The sequence below is a fragment of the Pyxicephalus adspersus genome, chromosome 1 (genome assembly GCF_032062135.1).
Source record: "Pyxicephalus adspersus chromosome 1, UCB_Pads_2.0, whole genome shotgun sequence".
In the NCBI taxonomy this organism is placed as follows: Eukaryota; Metazoa; Chordata; class Amphibia; order Anura; family Pyxicephalidae; genus Pyxicephalus; species Pyxicephalus adspersus.
In genome coordinates, this window is record NC_092858.1 from 90,449,851 (window position 1) to 90,470,255 (window position 20,405).

General features: G+C 35.9%; 1 protein-coding gene across 11 annotated transcripts in view; it reads left to right on the forward strand.

The window, feature by feature from the left end:
• Positions 1–20,405, forward strand: part of ADGRB2 (adhesion G protein-coupled receptor B2) — a 266,457-nt gene that overhangs the window by 127,182 nt on the left and 118,870 nt on the right. For all 11 annotated transcript variants that reach the window (XM_072418512.1, XM_072418549.1, XM_072418523.1 and 8 more), the window contains exon 2: positions 4,097–4,832. In XM_072418512.1, the coding sequence (XP_072274613.1) occupies positions 4,112–4,832 (721 nt within the window). In that variant the 5' untranslated portion in view covers positions 4,097–4,111. The remainder of the gene's footprint in view (positions 1–4,096; positions 4,833–20,405) is intronic.

Consider the following 20,405-nt stretch of genomic DNA (forward strand, 5'->3'; position numbering starts at 1 on the left):
CCCTAGGTAAGGTCTCCAAATACTACAAGATTATTAAAGTGTATGTAAACCTTAATAATGAACTTTTCTTATTTGCTACCTTTGGTATTTTAAATATACCAGTGGAAGTGTTTTGTTATATCTGTTTGATAAGTGCTAAATATTGTTTTCCAGAGGTATTGTGTATTATCTTAATGACAGGAATTAGCCCTTCCTAGTCTTATCTGGAAACTGCAGAATGTGTAGTCCCTAGTCATTTTGTAGAAGTGGTAATGTAGGTGGGTCCGAGTAGTTTGTCAAATAAAATTGGGAGAATTGACACCTCTAATACTAAAAAATACTAAAAAATGTTGTCAGCCTATAACATGTCTTAGGGGTTACATCTATTTTTAGGAGATCAACAGGTATTTTTCTGTACTTGCAAGGTCTTTAAATGGGTTAAAACATGGGGAAATGTGCATATATTGCAGAGAGATATACTAAATTTGTTTTTTGTTTTTGCCCTAATTTACCATATATAATAGGCATGAAGTACCCATTAAAGGGTAAGTCCACCCAAATATTAATATACCTTTATACTGAAATCTGTCATGGACATGTTCTCTTTTTACAACAAGAAAAGAACTCAGGATGTGAGTTTGATCAATGAAATGAATACATTTAATGCAGTATAGAATCAGTAAACCTCTTGTCCAGGAACCCAATTATGTAAATTAACGCCCATGTGGGGTTTTGTCAAGAGTGCAGAAATACCTAGACAACTGGCATTCTCTTCATCCTGACTGTAATAGGTTTTGGTCATAAAGAAAATATATATTGGTTTTCCATCAGATAAGGACCATGCCCAGTTGGTCATAAGCTTGATGTATAAAGAGATTATTATTAATAATAATAAACAGGATTTATATACCGCCAACAAATTATGCATCATTGAAAGAAACTTGAAAGGAGCGGTCAGACAGATAGGATGCAAACCAAGAGAGAGCAGTGTCACTGATACCAATGGCGCGCATGATTTGTATTAGAAGGGGGTGATCATCAGTGTCAAAATCGGAGGAAAAATCAAGGAGGAGGAGCAGGGAAAAGATGCCTTGAGACTTAGGTCTGATGAGGTCATTGGCCACTTTAGTAAGGGCTGTTTCAGTGGAATGGGCAGCTCGAAAGCCAGACTGGAGAGGGTCAAGGAGAGAGTTGGTGCTCAGGTAATGGGTGAGTCTTTTGCAGACCAAGCGTTCTAGCAGTTTGGAGACATATGGGAGAAGAGAGATAGGACGGTAGTTGGAGGGTAGGGAGGCATCCAATGAGGGTTTCTTCAGCATAGGGAGAATTATGGCATGTTTGAAAGCGTAAATGGAGATGATGAGAGAAGAAAGGAGACTTCATCCACAGTAACAGGGCTGAGAGAGGCCAGTGATGATTTACAGGTGGAAGGTGGGGGTATGGTTGGAGTGGCTCGGTGAGCAGAGACATCATGTCTGATTTTGTGAATTTTATCTCTAAAGTAGGTGGCAATGTCTTGGGCAGAGAAGGATGTTGTGGGGGGAGCTGGTGTGGGGTTTAGGAGGGAGTCAGTTGTTGAGAAGAGGTTGCGTGGGTTGGAAGCTTGAGTAGAAATGACAGCAGAGAAGTAATTTTGCTTGGTGACAGTGAGTTCAGTGTAAAAGCTTTGTATCTTGGTTTTGTAGTTCAAGAAGTCAGGGCTGAGGCCAGATTTTCTCCACTTGCTCTCAGCTGCACGAATAGTCTTTTGTAGATGTTTAGTGTGATTGTTGTGCCAGGGGTCCGGAGGTTGGAATGGCGGGGGTAGCGGAATGTGGCAGGGGCAACTTTATCCAGAGCCAAGGAAAGTGGGTGGTTTAACTGGGTGGCAGCTTCATCTGGGGAAGTGATTTTGCAGGGAGTTAGAATAAGTTACAATAAGTGGTAGAATGTCTCTTCCTGGTACCATGAGAAAACCTTGTATATCGTATATTTTAGGATCCTTTATTGTACAAAATCATAAAGTTCACATCAAAGCTTGATATATTAACCAGCTTGTTACTGGTATGCACCTAGTTTCCTTTTTCACTCACCTGCCACAGCAATTGCACAAGCTCAGGAGGAATAAGGCTTACTTACCAAAAGTGAGATTACATGATAAATGGAGGAAGAACTAGTAAATGTGGATGTAATATCTAAAAAAGAAAATAAAACAAATGTGTTGTAGAAATATCAGTTTGGGTTTGAAAAACCCTTTGATATAGCACAATTCTGCAAATGCACCACTGTATGAACATATATAAGGATATATATTTAAATCCATGTAGAAATTCAAAGTTGTAAAATACATTTGAAACAAAAGTATAGATATCCTTCGGCTTTGAAGATCAATGTATCATAAAGGTGGGATAAGGTTATCTTTGAGTTCTTGCACCTCACCTAAACATCTTCACTTCCAGCCCAAGGGCCTGTTAGGGTCGCATCACTAAACAATGCAGTAGAGCATGACTTATAGTGTTGTAATTCTCTCCATAAAAGTGGCTGTGGTGGGGCAAGAATGTATTTTATTGGAAACCAGGACACTTGTTTCTCTGTCTACTTCTGTATTTTATAGTAGATGAAGTTGTTACAGGGAAGAAATAAGCAACAAACAACAGGTTAGAAGGATTTTCAGTCCAGTTCAGGATTTTTTTTCAGTTAATGACTCTTTATTTCTTAGTTGAAATTATTTTTAATGCTGCATCCTAACAATTTTTGTTAAGTTTGTGAAAAATTAGCTAAAATTAGCTAGGTAATATGACCCATATAAGCCCAGCTAAATGATTTTGTGGATTGCCACCCTTAGACACAATTGAGACAACCAACAGTCACTCCATGTCTGGTGGTCCTATAGGCTGACATCAGGATAACTGTTTCTCAGCATGACATAACACATTGGTCCTTCTCACTTGATTACAATACAGATTTGGAGCATGTGCTTTGATAATCTCATTTTGCTTTATTATAGACTAGAGAAGAGAAGATAATGTTTGCTCAGACACTGTATTCTATATTGGAAATCTTAGCCATGATAAAATACAGCTTGGTAGTTTCATGGGGGGGGTCTTTGAGAGTATTTGTAATTTTAGAGATGGTTATTTAAATGTAAGGTGGGTTCATTAGGATTTATAATGTTCCCCTTCTTTTGATGTTTATTTTACTGGGGCTCAATCCTTAATAAGGCAGCAGTTGAAGCTGTCATTGAGCTGGTGCGGTGCCAGTATGGCCAGTTTTACTTTAACATAGCAGGTAGTATTCTACATCTTTACTTTTTTTCTTTCTACTTATGGTACTTTATATAATTTCCAGTCATTGGATAGACAATTACTGGCAATTAAAAAAGACTATTTGAAACACTGTACTAAAATATTTATGGTTAGTAAGCTACTGATAGTACTTTTTATTGTTTGTTTTGCAGTTAATGTAAACCAGTCAAAATCAGTTTAATGGAGATAAATATTTTTTGCCTGTCAGTGCTATTTATCTTTATTTACCTTCATTACAAATTCTGATGATATGCCAGTATGTTATGTGCAAATTATCCTTCCAGTTCAGTAAGACATTTTAAAGAGTAATGATTACATGTAATGTACAGTAGCACATCTGCAATACAATATAAACTAACCACTGTAAGCATGCAATAGCTAGTATTAGTCAATGTAAATGAAACATATACAGTATTTACTACCTTTTCACTACCTGTTATTGTAATGACCATAGGGTAAAAATATATTATGAAATCTCTGTGGTGAGAGGTATGTATGGGCTGCATTTGCTGAACCTACTAAAAATACTTGTTGCTTTGGAAAGTGTTTCAGAAAGTACAAAAGTTATACTTAGACAGATGTCATGTGTGATGCAACAAAAAAAAGGAGCTTCATCCAAATGTATTTCGACTTATTGCTCTTTGGGTTAATATCAGTCTTGTATGTTTTCTGTCTTTGCCTGCATACAGTTTAAAGGTGCCTACTAATGTTAACTCGTAAATGTTCATATTCTATTTTGTGCATTTGTGAATGTATATTTGAATTTTGTACTTTAAAATGCTATGTGCCTAGCAGTTTTTCAAATACTAATGCATTTTTTACTTCTCTTGCAGGGCCTATGTCATAGGATGAACACTGCTTGTCCCCTCTTACTATCTGTGATATCGTCTCTTGTCTTGTGCTCTTGGGGTTCACACCCCACACCGAGCACATGCTCGGCTCTGGCCTCTGGAGTTCTTTACGGAGCCTTCTCTCTTAAGGACCTATTCCCTGTCTTCTCTCCTGGCTGCTCTTGGACCCTGGAGAACCCAGACCCAACCAAATACACATTATACCTTAAGTTCACTCACGAGGAGCAAGTGTGCTCACATCTATCCCCCATGGTGCAAGCTTTGGATCATTATCTTCCCAACCACACCTGCAGCCGGCCTGAAGAAGGGGCAGACGAAGCTCAAGAACTCTGTGTCCCTGGGTCCCCTTTTACATTTTCTCATTTTGATAAAAATTTTCTTCGTATCTGCTTATCAGAACAGCCTCTATCCATTCAGCTCCTCCCTGACTCTGTGCTGAGTTTCCGCTTTGTGGAGGTACTGTTGGTCAATCATGATAACTCCAGCCAGTTTGCTTGTGGTGTACTTTGCCGATGGTTTGAGGAATGTTTGAGAGCTCGGGACTGGGGAGTGCGCTGTGGACTGACACAGACTGGATGCACCTGTCCAGAAACAGTAGCACGTGGACGTAATGACACCGTTTCCAACTCCATTGTTCCAGCAGGGCATAGTGACTGCTGCGTTACTCAGCTTCTCCCAGGAAACAGCAATGAAGAATATCCTCGACCGATCCCCTATGGTATGTAGATTTCCTAATTTATACAAGAACTACTGGGAAAACAAAATACAAAAAATACAACGTATATACAGTAATTAAGAAAGTATAGCTAACTAAGTATATACTACTCAAAACGTACAGCACAAAACTGCAATGAAAAGTAGAAAGAATTCACTTGAATTATAGTGATTCCTATTGCTTCATCAAGATCCTCATGTTAAACCATAAAAAAATGTTTATATTTATTAGAACATTACTGAAATAATATTTCTTTGGATTACCAATGCTTATGGCGATCACGGCCATGTTTAATCCCAAAACTACATTTTAATATAGGTGATCGGTTAAATCAAAATGTGAAGAACACTTTATTCTAAACAATTTTCCCTACATGACATTTATTAAAAAGGAACATAACAAAGACATTTGGTAAATTGCAAAACTTTGTGAGAAAATCCCCTCCAAAATGATTTTATATGCTACATTTAATATTAAAATTTGTATTTACATTTCAAATCCTTTATTTGGTAATTGATTTGACTTTCCACTGCATTTCCAATAATTTCTGCATACCACATGTGTATATATTATGTTTAAACCCATTTGCTACTATTTGTTTACCATAGCAAACATTTCCATAGATTACCAGTCAGGCAAGTCACAGATAAAGAACGAGCAAGCCTGAAAAAAATGTGCATATGAATTTTCATCATGTATGTACATAGTCTTGAGCACAGAATACAAATTCGTTTCTCAAGCAGGATATTCCTCCAATAGAATTTCAAGGTAAGCGTTTCTTCTGGAACTCCTGTGATAACCCAGTGACAAGCATAGTCTGTTGTAGTAAATTAACAGACATTGATGTGCATTGTGGTAAAGCAGCCCATTAGCCAATGCACCTCAATGAACCAATAAATAGATATGACCCTTTATTCAGAAACACAACACAAAAAATGAATAACATATAATTTCTGGTGTGCCAAGATGATATGGCTTACTATACAGCACATTGGGGTGCCCTTGACATTAAAGACACTACAGATAGAATTGTGTTGATTCGTGTTGCAGTAATGCATGTTCACACTCTCATTGAAACACATTTTACTGCAATGTATATGATTAAATGAGCCCTAAATCAAACTTTCAGGGTAGAGAGCTACCATTGTTAACTTTAATTTGCGCAGGCTCCAGATGCTAATAATGTTTTTCCAAACCGAAGCAGTAAAGACAGAATAGGAGTGCAGAACTTCTTGGGATACCCACGTCACACATCCTAGGGGACTTTTTCCTACATAGAGAAAAAGAAATGCTGATCTCACGCATGCACAGTGAGATTGGCACCCTTTGTTCCCATTTACAGCAGGCTACACCACCATCTCGCACAGTACAAGATCTGGTGATGTAGCCAGAAGGGATATAAGACAGACGAAGATGTCCCCACCCGACGCTTCTTAGGCACCTGGACAGAGGAGGATATCAGCACAGCGCAGGACCCAGTCCAGAAAAGCTCTGCAAAAGTAAAGGTGAGTGAGATGTTTTTTTAGTTTAGTTCCTCTATAAGAAGAGAGATCATATTCATGACAATTATTTTAGGAGCATCCTAAACTGGTTTAAAATACCAATGGAATACTTTTGCCCTCTGACATAGGCCTAAAGACCATTGACACAGTCCCTAAGTATTAATGTTACTCAAAACTAAACAAAGCTTATCAAGTTAGTTTCTATTTATTTATATTTGCTAAACTTTAAATGATTACTCAGGTTAAGTTAAAAAGTCAGTAGTACCACTTGAACATGTCAGAAGTACTGATGATGATACTTGTACATGGATTTAAGAAGCACTGATCAGGATGTTTTAAAAGGCATTTTGATGAAACAGATAGTATACTGGTATGTTCATACGACTGGTATGATTGCTGCACAGATTTGAAAATCTTTTTTTTTTTTTCATTGAATAGAGGTAACATTGGTTATGCTAATAATTCTGCGACAGATAACTGAGCAGCAGTAATGAATCGTTTGATTGCAATAATGAATTATAAGAGTGCTTGTACAAAAACAAACCTGAAATAACATGAATATGCATGATTCCTTCATTTACAGTAATAATTTTAAAACAGCAATGAACCCTGCTATTAATATACTTTGGCAAAATTCCACACTATCCAATTCGCCATTAGCATCTTTACCTGATTTTTAAAGACCATATATAGCAAGGACCTGTGATTGTATATTGAAATGTTCCTACCATGATCCTAGTTGGGACATTGGGCCTGATCCATTAAAGCTCTCCAAGTCTGGAGAGGATAGACTATCGTGGGGGAACCTGAGTGATCCAGCAATTCTGTGATGAATACATTTCTTTAAAATTATTTGCTATTAGTTGGCAAATGTTTTCAAACATAGACTAGATCTTTTCTAGGTTTCCTGTAACACCTAGATGCTCCCATGACAGTTTATCTTGGGTTTTGGTGAAATCAGTACCCATTTTCCCTCTCTGGGGGTAGTATAGGCGAAGTTTTTTCATTATTTTACTATCTAGTGACATATAAAGCTTTGTGATAGGATGGTGATTACCTACATACCTTGAAACAATTAAAGTTGTTGGGAGTTGGTTTCCTTGATCTGAATAATTGCCTTTACGTTTCAGAGTTAGTTGAAATTAAAATTTGCTGTGTACGTATATGGCCTTTATATGTGTCCAGCATTTAGGATGAGAGCACAATTGACCCATTGTGATATTCAAATGTACTGTGGCTCTCTTTTACAGTCTAGGTTGTTAATTTTTGCAGATATAGTAGAAGGGTAACATAAAAAGACTGCCCTATAACTATGTTCCCTTTTTGGATGTCAGGTTGCTCACCATTCTGATAATTTCTGATAATTGAGTGCAAGGGCCAAGTGAGGATTTCTCCATCTTTGTTACATTTTTGCTACTTGAGTGGTGGGTTGATATGAACATTGAAATATACTTTAACACAGGAGTGATGATTAGAGATATACTTTAAATGCAGTTTTTGTTTTCTGAGCTTTGTATGATATGACCTTGAGTCCATGCTGTTCAACTAAACACTATTTGTATGACGAATAATGGAAAATTGTTTACAGATTAGAAGTATAAATGAATTGTCACTTATAAAGCACAAAATATACGAGGATACTGTTTATTGTACGCCCACTTGCTCATACACATATTAAAATATATAAATGTGAATTTTCTTTCCTTGTACAGATATTTATTTAAAAATTAATGTCATCATTGGTGTATTTATTTGTCATAAGTATTCTGAAATCAAAAGTCTCATATAAATGTTTAAAGATAAATCACTTAAAGTGGACCTTTCTGTAACTTTATAAGTCCAATGTATCACAATATACATTAGTTAAAAATATACAACAATTAAAAGGCTGTAATTGTACAAATAAAAGCTGTCCTTAAGGCACCGTCAAGTGACATATCTATTTTCTGTCTGTCAAATGCCTGACCTTATATACTATACACTAGGAAAATGGGTGCCAATGGGCAATTGAAAAAAGCAATAGTTGATTTTTGACCCTTTGAGTACTTTAGCAAGGACAATTCCCTCCCCTTTATTGTTTATATGTTTTTATATTCATCAGGCTTGTTCAGTAGGGCCACACAAAAGTGATATTGGTGTACTGTACAAAGTTAACCATAGTAACATGTCTTATAGGGGTTTTTTCATCTACATTATGGTATGGTTAGTAGCAGCTGTCAGATTTTTCAGCTTTCTGAGCATCACACAATATTTTGCATCTTTACTTGTACTTGTAATTCTAACTAAATACATTGAATGCCCTTTATACTTTTTATATATTTTATAAATATGCACTGTAGTATGTGTCAAGAGCAAAGAGCATAATATATACAATGACCTCTGAACATGGTCATTTGACTCTAAACCTGAACTTTGGATTCCTAGCTTCCTTTCCCCATGCATTACATTATCAATGTTTTCTCCGTTTATCCTCGTGATGTCCTTGGGTACATCCAAAAATACAGAAATCTGTGGTCCATGCAAGAGCCACAAATCACATTGTTCTTCCTAATGAGGTAGAAAATAGGAACTATAATTTATATTATTCAAGGTAATAAAAACAAATGTAGGCACCTTTTCTAACAATTGGTAAATTGGTAAGCTGCAATATATTAAATTATTTTGGATTGTTATTTGGTTAATTATTTGGTTCAAATATGTTTTTAGATGTGAAAGGTTAAGATGTATACTTCTTATGTATTGGGGATGTTTATACATTAAGAAAGTTATTTAAGGGGGTTAGTTGATTCAGAATTCATTGGCATGCATTAGACCTTCAGTTGACCTTCCTCTAACCCAAGTGGGTTTTGCATTGCCATACTTTTGGGAATTCAAAACCTGCTTGATGCAAATAAAGCCCAAAAAGTAAATTGCTACTACACTGAGAGTTTTTAGTAGAAACTCATTAACAAAAAACTCCTTCCTAATATGTTTTTACACTGCTTAATAGCTGAAGAAGGAAGGCACCAGTGTGGAAGAAGCATCAGAGAAGATGTGAGTGCTGGAGGAGAGCCTATAGCTGTCATCACTACAACATGTTAAACTCAGAATTGCATTTACTGTAATGTGTTGTAATGCTAATTAAGTGTGATAGCACTTGTAACAATCTGCATACTTGCATATTGTATGTGCTGCTCCACCATAGTGTGTCCATGTAAAGACATGGACACACTATGATAGAGGATCCCATAGTGTGTCCATGTCTTTACATGAGAGCGGTAGGGGCATTAGATTTTGATATACCAGGGAATAATGTGATTAAACTTGTGTACCCTGAAAAGCAATGCATATCATTTGGACATTAAATACATTTATTAATTACATTTCTAAAAGATGTAAAAAAAAGAATGTAACAAATTTTGGTAATAGGGTTAAACATATACAGTATTACTTATATATGCGTTTAGCTGTTAAATAATCATCATGGTATATTAAATGTCAAAGGCTAACTAAACGTATTATTGTAATGCATATATTCAGGACATGAAAGTCATGGGTTAAATTTACAGAGCGTATGCAGGGAGCCGTAGATTAACTTGCTTGTATAATAAGGTCTAGGAAATGAAATGAAGGTTAATCACATCAGCCAGTATTGAGTGAGTACAAATAACATGTCATTTATATTAACACTTTTTAATCTCAGAATATACATTTTCTAGGGCTGTGATGAGCATCTTCCCAGGGAAAGAAAATTCTCTAATCACACTGTGATGAAATATAGCCACAGGTTATCTGATGGGAAAATCATCTGGTGTTCCATAATATTCAGTGTAAAAGACTGTAACTGCATGTGGCTAAGGGAAAACTGATATCTTGTATCCTATGCCCAGCCTTGTATTTTACTGTGGGCTTTAGAAATTGCTTTGTGAAGCTCTGTGGTTCTGCTGTCAATGTCATTTTATTGCCATATCTATTTTCAAATTACAAATGATCTGCTTCAGGTTGAATGAATCGTAGAGCTTCATATGGGTGTAGAGCACTGCTGCTTTTTACACTTCCCTGTTTTCCATAACCTATTCCAGCACCAGAATCACCAACTGTAGATTCTGAATATCTTCATATCCACACCTAGTGGGCTGCAATAGGAAAATCCATAATTTATATTTCACATATTGTCAAGGTCTTATATATGCAGTAACAGTGCTAGTGGGGGGAATAAAAAAAAGTGATTGATCATGTAATTTACAGACCTGAGCAGAAATGTAACAAGTAAATTAAAAGGTGCAAATAACATTCCAGTGAAAACAATTATTTGATAAATTAAAAACAATATTAAAAACATGCCAGATAATAGAAAGGGATGTGAATCAAGTAGGATCACACAATATATGAAAGTTACAACAAAAACACAAAAAATACCATTTTCATAAACTAAAAAAAATCTAACACTGCATTTATTCCCCAAAACCTACTCAAAGATGGAATTATGCTTTAAACTGCTCATCCAAAGGCCAGCTGGCTGTCTAGCCTGCAGGCTATGCTGGTTCCATGTAACTAGGTTTTTGTGTGTCACCAAAGCTGAATGGTATGAAGTTTAATAATCAGTTGTTTGTTTAATTGATACTGACAGCCATGCTATAGCTATATAAGCAACAATTTTCATCTCTTTTAGCAGCTTTATTGATTTACTTTAATTATAGTGTTATGCATGGGTACCTGTGCTTATCATTTAGAAGTGAAATGTTACTCTTAAGGAAAAAAAGGTCACTGGTCCCTAGGGTCCTGAACTTCAATCAATGCCAAGGACCACTATTATTCAAGGTTTGGGGCTACTGTTTAAAAAATATTGTTCACTTATGAAGAGAAAATATGTGAATGTGCTGTTTTTCATAATCAAATTAAACTTCAGCATTGAGCAAGTAAAATAGGCTTAACTTGCCAAGTAATATTGTATATCAATGTGCAAAAAATCTTGTTTATATCACCAAGGACTGCAAAATAATGTATGGCATGAAAACAGCTCAGGAAAAAGCTACCCCATGTCTCTGCCACCTATATACACACACCTACTGTTCTTAATGGAAGTTCCCACACTGTAAACCACAATTGTATTATTCTTATCCCTAGCAATAATTTAAATCCATCACAGATAAACAAAGTACTGCACAGAATTTCACCAATACAGGCCATGTACCAGTGACATGTCCTGAATTGATCCTCAAGCTTAATAGCCACAGGCGACTGCCTACCCATCAGTGTTTTAGATTTTGGCAAGTCTCCATTACAGCTCTGACAGTTATAAGTAGACTTCGACCAAACCCTAAAGGAGGGACAGGTATCTCATAAAATCTACTCAAGCATGTGTCTTCATGCCTTAAATCAACTCATCCTCTCTTCAAGAACAATAACAGCAGACTTCTTCAAGCCTTGGATAAGTTTAAAAATGTACCCCTTATGTCACTACAGTCAGGGGAACTCTCATTATCTCCCCAATCATCATTCCTAGATGTCATGGGTATGGACTACTGGTTCTCACATTGATTTAAAATTGAATTGATGGGACATATCTTAAAGTATTTAAAACAATAATGATATCCTAGGCATTAAAGAGGACCTGTATTGAGGATATGAAGAGCAAAAGACTTATTGTCAGTATGTGGAGGTGACCATCTTGGTAGATCAGCGGGGCTTTGTTTTCCCATGTCAGATCTACATCAGGATTGATGGGAAAAAAAGGTAAAATAGAAAAATGATGGCTGTAGTTTATGCTATACAGAACTTTAGGAAAAAACACATAATATGTATATTAGCAGTTATTCAGCAGGACAGGGTTCACTAGGGTGTCCTGTTATTTGTAAAGAGCTATGTTCTGCTATTGCTATGTAGATATGGTATAGGTACTATCATCATTATTATTATATTAATAATATTATAATTATTAAAAAACAGTTTTTTTATTTTTAACATATTACGCAATGCTGTACATTAAATAGGGATTATGAATGTAAAATTGTTATGATGTGATAAACCTCTCCGGCAGAAAGAAGAATAATAACTACTGTTCCTTGGGACTTCTACCTCTGGAGAAGTAGGCAAATTCAAAGGGGGAAGTCAATGTCCAAGAATGAGGAAAAATAAAAGTAAAGTGTCTACAAATAAATCACTGACTCATGCATTAAAATTATATCACTATATTTTATGCAATGTTGTATTGGCAGTTTTTAGATTATTTCAAAGTTCAATGCAGATCAAAATTGAGCTTAACAACAATAAAGCTTTGTTTTTTGTTTCTTTTAATTGTGTTAGCCCATCAATATGGGTTCATAAAACACCTTTTTAGGTAGTTGCAGACTAAATACATATGTAATACATACATTTTCTGGTACAAAGTTGGTTTTCCTTTAGAAATACTATGTTGTAAAAACTTTTCTTTGTAAACTTTAGACAAATATAGACAAATAAATTCATTTTTGTTTGTCCAGTATAAGTTTTTGGAAAAATTAGTTTTTGGTTTCTGGTAAAAATGACATTAAAATTATGTTTCTGGTATGAAGCACTGCAAGGATATGTTAAGCATTTTACATTATTTTTAAATATTGTAATCGATAGAATTGATAATGTGTGGTGTGGGGAGTAAGAAATGGGAAAAAGCATAAAAGGACACAACTTGTACGTACTTGTAGCCTAAATAGTCTAAAAGGAAGAAAAAAGAAAGCCAAGCAGTGCAGCAATATGTTTATGCTGCAGACCTAAATCACTAAGTCCCCTAAAAGGACCACTGTGCCTAGGAGAGCTTCTAGGTGCCCATAGCCTTGGTTGGCACAACTCGGTTACCAAGGGACCTGCATACTTTGCTGAACACAGTCATTGGATTTGAGGCTGCATGTCAAATAAATGAAATAAACGCACTAGATATCAGGACAGCTGATTGGGAGAATCGTACCGTAAAGACATATATAAATAAATGTAGTAATTTAACAATTTTTGTGCTATTGCTTATGTTGCATTTGGATTAGGTTATCTTTCAATGTCATTTTAGTATTCCCATCTCTGTTTGTCTAATGGGAAGTGTTACAGGTGAGAAAATATGCCTAATATAAAACATTTATGAAGGTATTACTACACTAGCGTTCAACACTTACCGTTCAGTAGGGCCTTATGAAGAGCTAGTAATGAATTGACTAGAATGTGCATTTATTTCACACATAGCTCATCCATGCTCTGTGAAGTAAACTCCATTACCTGACATTAAATTCTATCAGAGCTTAAATTCATGGTCTTCTCTTTGCTGCTTCCTTACACCTCATCTGACTCATGCCTCCCTTGTATAGCAGGCAATGGTCCTTGGAGCAGGAAAAAACACATTTGTTTATTAAACCATTAGACTTCCAACTAGAGCCAAGTGGAGATGCAGCTCCATTTAATCTTAGGTTCATGGTTGTTCTGCTGTAGGGGGAATGATTTTCTTTTTAATACAATTAGTTTTAGACAGCATTTCATATTACCTAATAGTATTTCAAACCCTGTGTTTCCATAACATTGTCAAGTATAGCATATCTAATATGTTGCATGGGCAATCTTCTCATCTTTGCAGGCTCTGTATATATCCAAACACAAATATAACAAACTTGGGGTAAGAGTAGAAACAAAACAGAGTGCACGGTAACGCACCAATCAATAAACACAATAAACAGTAATGCAGGGCATATCACCAGGTAATCAAATCAATCTCCATCAGATGTCAGGTTACAGTACAGATGTAAAACAATTACCTACTGGAAACAAAAGAAGAGATAAAGTGCCAGGATTTAAAAAATTGTTTTTATATGCACTGAACAAAACTGGCGATGAACAATGTCAATATGTAAACGCAATAGGCACTGAGCTGGGACAGCCTGGAAAAAAAGTACCACTTTTGGCATGTTCCAGAATCCTGGCCTTTCATCAGAATGAAGGACAAGATGTACCAGCAATACTGAAGTACAATCAAGGACAACCCAGGGACCAGGACTGACTACCAAATACATCATGCAAATTAAGAAATTGGTGTAAGCAAAACCTAATAAAAGTGAAGCAAGGACTGTCATCTAATTTGATAGAGATAACTCACGGAAATGTTTCTTAACCAGGATTCCTCCAAAGGTTGTAGGGGTTCCTTAAGCAATGAAAAATGTGTGCCTCCCAGATCAGATTTAGTGGCTCCAATGATAATTATGGCTATCTGTAGGGGTGACATTCTTCACACTAGCCAACACTGCAAGAGACATTCTTCCCACTGACCCCCACAATGATATACTGTGAGCTGTGGATATTGTAATAAAATAGAGTTCCCCTGAAGACCTGAAAATTATTTCAGGGTTTCCTTTAAGGTCCAGAAATACTGGCTTGTTATCTGCCAAGCCTGCACTATCTGGTGCATTCTGTTTTATTTGCTTTTTTGCCCCCGTTTCCAAAATCAGCATAAAAAGAGCACAATGCCATGTTGCCTGGCTGCCGAAGTCTGCAGTCTCAAGGTAATGATCCAGTAGTAATCTGTCAAGTATATGGGGCAGGCAAGGTGATGTACCATGTCCCCACTGACATCAATCAAAAGAAACCTCAGGTTGCACTCCATTGACACTGATGTTGTTGTTTATTTTAATGTTGGAACCTTTATTGTCTATCAAGCATGATTGTCCCCTAGGGACAAATTTGATCTGGCTAAGGGAAGAGTGTGCTTGGCAACCTTGATGGAAAATACAGATTGTTAAATTGAAAAAAAGACAGGAGCCCCATTAGGATAGGACTGGAGTTTGGTTCTCAATGGACACTGGTTATTGTTAGTATGTCAAAAGTCAGAGCTTCTTTTTAGTTTTAGACAGAACAGTGAAACCTCAAAACTCCAGAATGTTATTACCGTAAACAAATAACCCTTGCTATTTGTTGGGAAACCAAACCTTTTACGAGTGTTATCAGAACAAAAAATGAAGGGAATTCTTACAATAAGAGCACAAGTTCTGGAAGCAGCTGCTTAAAGGGTATTTCACCTCACTTTGAGAAAAGATCAACCTGCCCTTGGAGGCTCATTCAGAATGCATTTATATGAAAAAAAAACATTTTTGAATTTTTGGAAAGAGTGGGGGAGGATTAGAACTACTTTTGGGTTTTACTGCTGTTGGAGAGTGCAGTTAGAATGTTCCCCTTTCTATCTGTTTGAAAAAAAAAAAATATTTTATATCTTAGATTTTTTTCATAATGGAGAAGTATTTATTTAAGTAGAGGAAATGTTAGAAACTATGTCAGCTTTTTATTGCTGTTTGTGTTTACTGTTGCCTATTTTCTCCCAGAACAGAAAGTACATTAAATATCTTCAGTAAAACCTGACAGGGATTCCAGTCTCTCCCAATTTAATTCAAACAAAACAAAAGGACTTTGGGTGTAGATACACTTAGGGGTCTATTTATGTGAATTTATATGAAAATATTCCCTGGGGGAGAATTACTGCCATTTAAACACATGGACCTGGAAGTTTCTCTATCAAAGAATGTTTCAGTGAAAGTTAGAAGGTTAGAGTGTTAATTTCCAAATAACAGCAGGTAAAATGTATATGAATTTCATTAGGTAAAAATCATGTTTTTAAAATCCCCACATGTCAACAAGGAAACATTTAAATATTCTTCCTTACACAGCAAAATTTTAACAAACATACCATTACCAAAACTATGTTGTGGTGGATTATTACGTTTATTTGGGTTTAGCAGGACATTAGCCATTATAACTTCCTTATGGAAGCCATGTCTAAAGCACAAATGAGTGATCGAAATACCGCTATCAGAGTTATAAAGCATAAATGAGTCCCATCCTATACCAGAACTAAACTATTGATATGCTTAATGTGTGCTATGAGCGCTACTGGTGTGGGATTTATTTTCTCTGGAGCTGAATCTGGTCACAAGCTCCCGACAGATTAATTGTGAAGCAAAACATTGTTTTCATGGCATGATGCTGCCATAATTGGTGGCGTGTTGTGAAGCTTGGGGCTCTGCGACGATCACGGCTGCTTCTCCTCAACATTTCTTTTTTTACTTTTTTTTATTGCACTTGAGTGTTCAGCCGAGGAGCTTAATGTCTTCATGGGAAATTTCAGAGAATAAATCTGAAATCCATTTCCGCTGTGCACAGTAGATCAGCTCAAGTGTTTGTTACTCTTATTTAATTTGCGCTCTGCTGTCTCTTTTCACTATACCCCGCTCTTTCTTTCTCCCCTTCTTTCCCTTCTCTCTGTCTTTTGTATTTTTTGCTTACTTAGAATAAACAAATTCTTTATTTTTCTTTTTTTAGTTAACTAATATCGACTTTTTAAAAGCCTGCTTTTAAAGTCAAAAGAAAAGCAGAAATCTCATCTGAAAACATATGCAAATGGAAACGGAAAACACATTATGTAAAGATGCCCCAGCAAGTGTGGTCCTATTTAAAATCTTAAATACTAACACTAGGGCAGTTTTAAAAATGTCTAAAATATAACCAAAACCTACCCTGCAACTACTTAGTTGCTCTCTAAGGATGGTAGCCCTCTAAGGATGGTATAGAAACCAAGAAATGACCATTGCACTTGTACTAAACTGGCTGTTTTTCCCATTTGCATTGTTTATTGGTTATGATCTTAAAACACTATTCCAATTATTCTGAACACTATTCCTATTTTTCCAACATTCTTGGAACACTATTCCTATTTTTCTGCAAATCTTACTTATATTTATGTTTCTTTGTATTAGATTCTGCAGTTTTATACAAGAACTGTTTGCATTAGGCTATTTTGAGGTCCAGGTTTCTTCTTAAAGGTACCATATGCATATTTCTTGATACTCCCTGCTGGTATTAATATACTATCGCTAGTTTTGACATATGACAGACATTTAAAACATCTGCAATTTTCTCATCATCAGTGGCAGTCTGATAGGTTTCCAAGGAAGAACTGTAGAGGAGATGGGGTCACAAACCTTTCTTGGAATGTATGCAGATCCCATTTTCAATGTACTTCCTTTTGAAACATACACATATCTAATTCTATCTCCCTGAAAGATTGAACAGGCAACAGCATGAACGGGTAGCTAAACCCATTTCTAACTGGTCCAGGAACGCAGTTATTCTTCCACGGACATAGGGAGATGATAAAATGCAAGACCAAGCAAGTACAGCAGCTGCAGCAATAACTTCAGGCTTTATAAAAGCAACAGGCTCCTCTCCCCTCCCATCTGACACATCCGCCTCGACCGACTTTATTAATAACATTTTATTAGCTACCTGCAGAGTCCTGAGCCTTGCAGGAGGATTGCAGAATGAGCATATCTTCATGCATGCTTTTTTCCTTCTTTTTTTTAGTATCTGCTGAATTGGATGTGCTGCAGAAAAAAAAGCTAATGTTGCTATACAACCCTGAAAAGCTAAAACATCCTAAGGGACTTATTTATCAAACTATAAAAGAGAAAAATGTACAGAAATACCATAAAGTGTTCCATTTGGAGACTATGCCAGTTAAAAGATCTTTTTTCTTCTTGTATATAATGATGCTGTAAATTCAGCATGATGGCCTCGTGGTTAGTGGTGACAGTTTACTTATAGAGAGACTAACCTGCACTTAACTACAAGGAAGAGGTGAGACAGAGGGTAGATATAAATGTAGAAATAAAGCAATGTACTCGCATACTATGATCACATAAAAAGTCACTGCAGTTTACCCTTTCTTGCTGTGTAGCGATTATTTTTGTATCCCTTATTTATGTGTTGTTGAAAAAGTAACTGAAAATACACATGGTAACACAAAAAAACATTCTTTTAACTTGAATGTCAAGGTAGTTAGGTAGATTTGTGGTAGACAGGGGATGGATACAGGGTAAAGCACAGAAAATGAGAAAATCAAGAATAAGAACAAGGTATAAAGGTGAATAAAGAATAAAGGTGACGAAATATGTTCATTGGGTGTTGAGTCATGTTTATGTCAATACAGACAGGATGAGAGAGCACAATTACATTACTTCTGGAAACATACTATATAAAATATAATACATTAACAGTTAATGTTCTATTTGTTGACTTCTACTTATACACATATTCCTTTAATTTAAAGGGTCATACAGATAAAATTGTAGTGATCATAGACAAAACTTGTCCAAAGAAAGCCTAGATGCCTAGCATTTGACCATTAGGTTGTCTTGCCTATGTCATTTGCTGTATTTTATACAGAGAAGACAAAATGGACCAATAAATTAATGAATATATATATATTGATGCCACAATTATAAACAGTTTATTCCAATGTCTTTAGAATAAACATTTGACACAAATATCTATAATACTCCAAAAAAACATATATATACATACAAAAATTTACCTTGGAGTGACAAGACAATGAAGATTAACAATTAAACCACATTAACATCTAAACCAGATAAACAATTAACAAACCACAGAATAGAACAAGATTATTTAGCAATTGTCTTTAATAATGAACATTCAGAATCCAGAACCCTAGAACCGAAACAAGGAGAATTTTAGCTATATTTAGGGGAAACATGACAGGATGACCATGATCTTTTACCTCTAAGGCAAAGAAGATTATTGCTAGCCAGACTATAATGAATCAGGAGGAAAACTACTCATTGGTTATAATACTATGTTTAAGAAGTATGCTAGAGAGCCAATTTCAGTTATTTGTAGAACAAAGAGTATATAACAAGCTCCTGAAATAATTCCTTTCCGATGTTTATGCTCTAAAATAAATTGCAGCCTAACTCTTTTGCTGACATTGTGAATTCCAGGCCAGACATGTTGTTTCTTAAGCTGGCCATAAAAGGGTCAAGTTTCTCATTAAGCCTAAAATGCTTTTGAGCATTTTACCAAATTGGCCTTTATTTTTGAATTTGATATACCAAAAGACATAAGTTGATTTCTGTTTGATTCATACACTTGCATTTTGATCAGGTACAAGAAATCTATACTTGTACTTTGATCATCAATAAATTGCTGTGTGTGGTAGTAGGATCAATTGATTTTTTATCTGTGGTCAACCTGAAAATTAAAGTTGGTTGAAACCTAAAGTTAATTCCTGTGTGGCAAGCCTTACGTTCCCAAGCCACCTGTTGACTTAAGCACATAAAGAATCTTAAGCATAATAGTGTAAGTCTGTAATATATCTATACCATATATGTAATAGGTTGGTGTTCTTAAACTGGCTAAGAAAATAAGGCCATCTAGTTACCTTCTGTGATATTCCTTTTTGATTGATTTTGAGTATGACTTATTTCCTGGATATAAATATTCATTTTTTTTGTTGCTTGTGTTTTGTCCAAACATTTGTGTCTAACATAACATCAGCAGCCCCTATGTTGGCATACTAAAAATGTTCTCAACCAAAACTTCTGCAAGAGGTTCATTTTGGAGGCTCACTGTTACCTAAGTAATTGAAATTCTTCACACAATTGTATGAAAAAAAGTCTTAAAGACAATATTAGTAAGGACTCAAGAACCACTTACCACCAAGAAGATCCAGGGCATTCAGTGGAATATGTAGGATATGTGACTTGGGTGTTAGGGCCTACCAGTTCTTGAACCATTCCTTCCTTACATCTACATCTTAAAGACATATAGCTATAGGCTGGTTAATCTCATTAAGGTTCTGTATAGAGTGCTGGTGCATGGGAAGCTGGGCATCTTGTTTATTGTAATCTTGAAATTCACCAAAATGAAAGTTAGACTGTGTGACAGATAAGCAGACAGCCATTACGCTTGGTCTCAGTAAAGAGTCTAACAAAATTCTCCAAAGCTGAAAATAGTTGTATATGAAGTGCCAGATCCTGAGGCTGTTGGGAGCGCGTATCCCTCCCCAGGCCAATCTCAGGGACTCTGATAATTAGATCTGACATTTAGTTAGGGGCTCAGAACTTTGAGACATTAAATGTTATTACAAGAGCTGTTTAAGCGGCACACAGGATTACATTTACTGGAGCACTATGGCAGTAGCATATCATATATATAACTCTGTTTAGCTTCACCAGCCAAAATCAGAAATTTAGAAAGATCTTTGCAAACACTGTGAAGGTTCATTTATATGCCAGGT